At 48.8% G+C, this 2,848-nt stretch overlaps 1 protein-coding gene across 1 annotated transcript in view; it reads left to right on the plus strand.

Annotated features, from left to right (window-relative positions):
- Window positions 1–412: 412 nt before the first annotated feature.
- LOC107300163 (myosin light chain kinase 2, skeletal/cardiac muscle-like) overlaps window positions 413–2,848 on the plus strand; it is a gene marked incomplete at both ends in the record, with an annotated part of 10,173 nt that continues 7,737 nt past the window's right edge. The window contains one exon of the mRNA XM_015829504.1: window positions 413–562. Within this exon, the coding sequence (XP_015684990.1) occupies window positions 413–562 (150 nt within the window). The remainder of the gene's footprint in view (window positions 563–2,848) is intronic.

Genomic DNA, 2,848 nt, shown 5'->3' on the forward strand with positions numbered 1-2,848 from the left:
ATCCATCCATCCATCCATCCATCCATCCATCCATCCATCCATCCATCCATCCATCCATCCATCCATCCATCCATCTATCTATCTATCTATCTATCTATCTATCTATCTATCTATCTATCTATCTATCTATCTATCTATCTATCTATCTATCTCACCTCTTCTATATCTGGTGGTGCAGTGATTAGAATACAGGATTGCAAGCTGACTCTGCCCACCTGATCGGCCCAAGGTCGACTCAGCCTTCCGTCCTTCCGAGGTCGGTAAAATGAGGACCCAGATTATTGGGGGGCAAAATGCCGTTTCTGTAAAACCGCTCAGAGCGGTATCTCAGCCTAAGGGCTGTATGGTCCCGATGCTCCTGGGGGTGGCTGCCTCATGTGCTGTCCTGACCCAACCTCGATCTCCCATCCAGCGTGGAAGGGGGCGAGCTCTTTGAACGCATCATTGATGAGGATTACCAACTGACCGAGGTGGAGTGCATGGTGTTCGTGCGGCAGATCTGCGAAGGAATCCTTTTCATGCATCAGATGAGAGTGCTGCACCTGGACCTCAAGGTAGGAGGGCCCGGGGGGGGCACCGTGCTGAGCCCCACAAGTGGGGTCGGCCAGATGTTACAGAAGACCAAACGTGTGGGAAGGCTGTGGGCTCCATCAATGCGGGCAGCGTGCCAGGGCTCCAGATATCATGGCTTCCTGCAAATGGCTTCCCAGAGTGGCCCAGGCTGAATGAAATTGAATAACAGAATAACAGAGCTGGAAGGGACCTTGGAGGTCCTCTAGTCCAACCCCCTGCACAAGCAGGAGACCCTGTAGCAGTGATGGCGAACCTTTTAGAGACCGAGTGCCCAAACTGCAACCCAAAACCCACTTATGTATCGCCGGGTGCCGGGTGGGTGTGGCCCACTGGGTGGGCGTGGCTGTGGTGGTCATGGCAGACTGGGTGGGTGTGGCCAAGGTGGGCGTGGTCACCTCGATGTTGCTCGTGGGGAGGCATGCCTGTGGGGGCCGGGCGGGGTTGGGGGAGATCCAGGGGGTCTCTGGCAGGTGTGGCCCATTGGGTGGGTGTGGCTAATTGGGGTGTGTGGCCCATGGAGTGGGCGTGGCTGTGGTGGTAACGGCAGACTGGGTGGGACTAAAAAGTTCAATCCATCAGTTCCAACTTTGCAAGATCTTTTTTTTTTCCCACGAGAAGTTGAAATTGACTGATTGATTGAAATTATTTTTTTTTTGCACATGGCGGCGGAGGCCTAAAGTGAAAAGGTTTTATAAAACCCAGCAGAAGGCCTAGGACTGGAGTGATGGTGCGCGTGCCCACAGAGAGGGCTCTGAGTGCCGCCTCTGGCACCCGTGCCATAGGTTCGCCACCACTGCCCTATAGCATTCCAGACATATGGCTGTCCAGTCTCTACTTAAAAACCTCCAGGGATGGAGCGCCCACAACTTAGAGCCTAGTATAATAGGGTTGAAAGGGACCTTGGAGGTCATCTAGTCCAACCCCCTGCTCAAGCAGGAGACCCTATAGCATTCCAGACGAATGGCTGTCCAGTCTCTACTTAAAACCCTCCAGTGATGGAGCATCCACAACTTCTGGAGGGAAGCCATTCCACTGAAAAACAGTATAGCAAGAGTTCGAAGGGACCTCGGAGGTCTTCTAGTCCAGCCCCCTGCTCAAGCAGGAGATGCTATACCATCCCAGACAAATGGCTTGTCCAATCTCTTCTTAAAAGCCTCCAGTGATGAAGCATCCACAATGTCTGGAGGCAAGGAGTTCCAGTGGTCAATTGTTCTAACCATTGAGAATTTTCTCCTTAGTTCTAGGTTGCTTCTCTCCTTGATAAGTTTCCACCTGTTGTTTCTTGTCCTGCCTTGTGATGCTTTGGAGAATAGCTTGATTCCCCCCCTTCTTTGTGGCAGCCCCTCAAAAATGTACCAGATTCATTTGCTTTTTGCAATGTGTCTGTGTGTGTGTGTGTGTGTGTGTGTGTTTAAGGGTCAGCTGGCTGCTTTAAGCTCTAGCATTTGCAGTTGACCGACGGTGAATTTGCCAATGCCATTGGTGTTTAAGTGGTGCTCCAGATGTTTTAGGACTGCCCCCGAGGGACCTATCACTATTAGCATTATTATTACGATCGATGGCACAATCAGCCAGATGTTGAGAGTGGACTTGGCATTTTTGTCTACCTATCAGGTCTACTACCTGTTGGTCTACCTGTCAAGTCCTTCCCAAGGACCTGGGATAGCCAGTTGTTGCTGTATGGAGTTTTAAATATATCGTCACAGACTGCCGCTCTGAGTCAAGCTGCCTTTTGCAATTGACCGATAGCGATATTCTTCTTCTTCTTCTTCTTCTTCTTCTTCTTCTTCTTCTTCTTCTTCTTCTTCTTCTTCTTCTTCTTCTTCTTCTTCTTATTATTATTATTATTATTATTATTATTATTATTATTATTATTATTATTATTATTATTATTATTGTCAGTTTCACAGCCAGCCAGTTGTTGAGACTGGATTTGGTGTGTTTGCCCCCCTTTCCAACGATCTGGGATAAGCGGAGGTGGTCATTTGATGGGGTTAGAGATATTACTCAATAGTAGTAACTGTGAGAGGGACCTTGGAGTCCTAGTGGACAATCACTTAGAGATGAGCCAGCCGAGTGCTGCAGCTGCCAAAAAGGCCAACATAGTGTTAGGCTGCATTAACAGAGGGATAGAATCAAGATCACGTGAAGGGTTAATACCACTTTACAAGGTCTTGGTAAGGCCACACTTGGAATCCTGCATCCAGTTTTGGTCACTACGATGTAAAAAAGATGTTGAGACTCTAGAAAGAGTACAGAGAAGAGCAACAAAGAT

Source organism: Protobothrops mucrosquamatus, unplaced genomic scaffold, assembly GCF_001527695.2.
Source record: "Protobothrops mucrosquamatus isolate PMUCROS unplaced genomic scaffold, P.Mucros_1.0 scaffold6289, whole genome shotgun sequence".
Lineage (NCBI taxonomy): Eukaryota > Metazoa > Chordata > Lepidosauria > Squamata > Viperidae > Protobothrops > Protobothrops mucrosquamatus.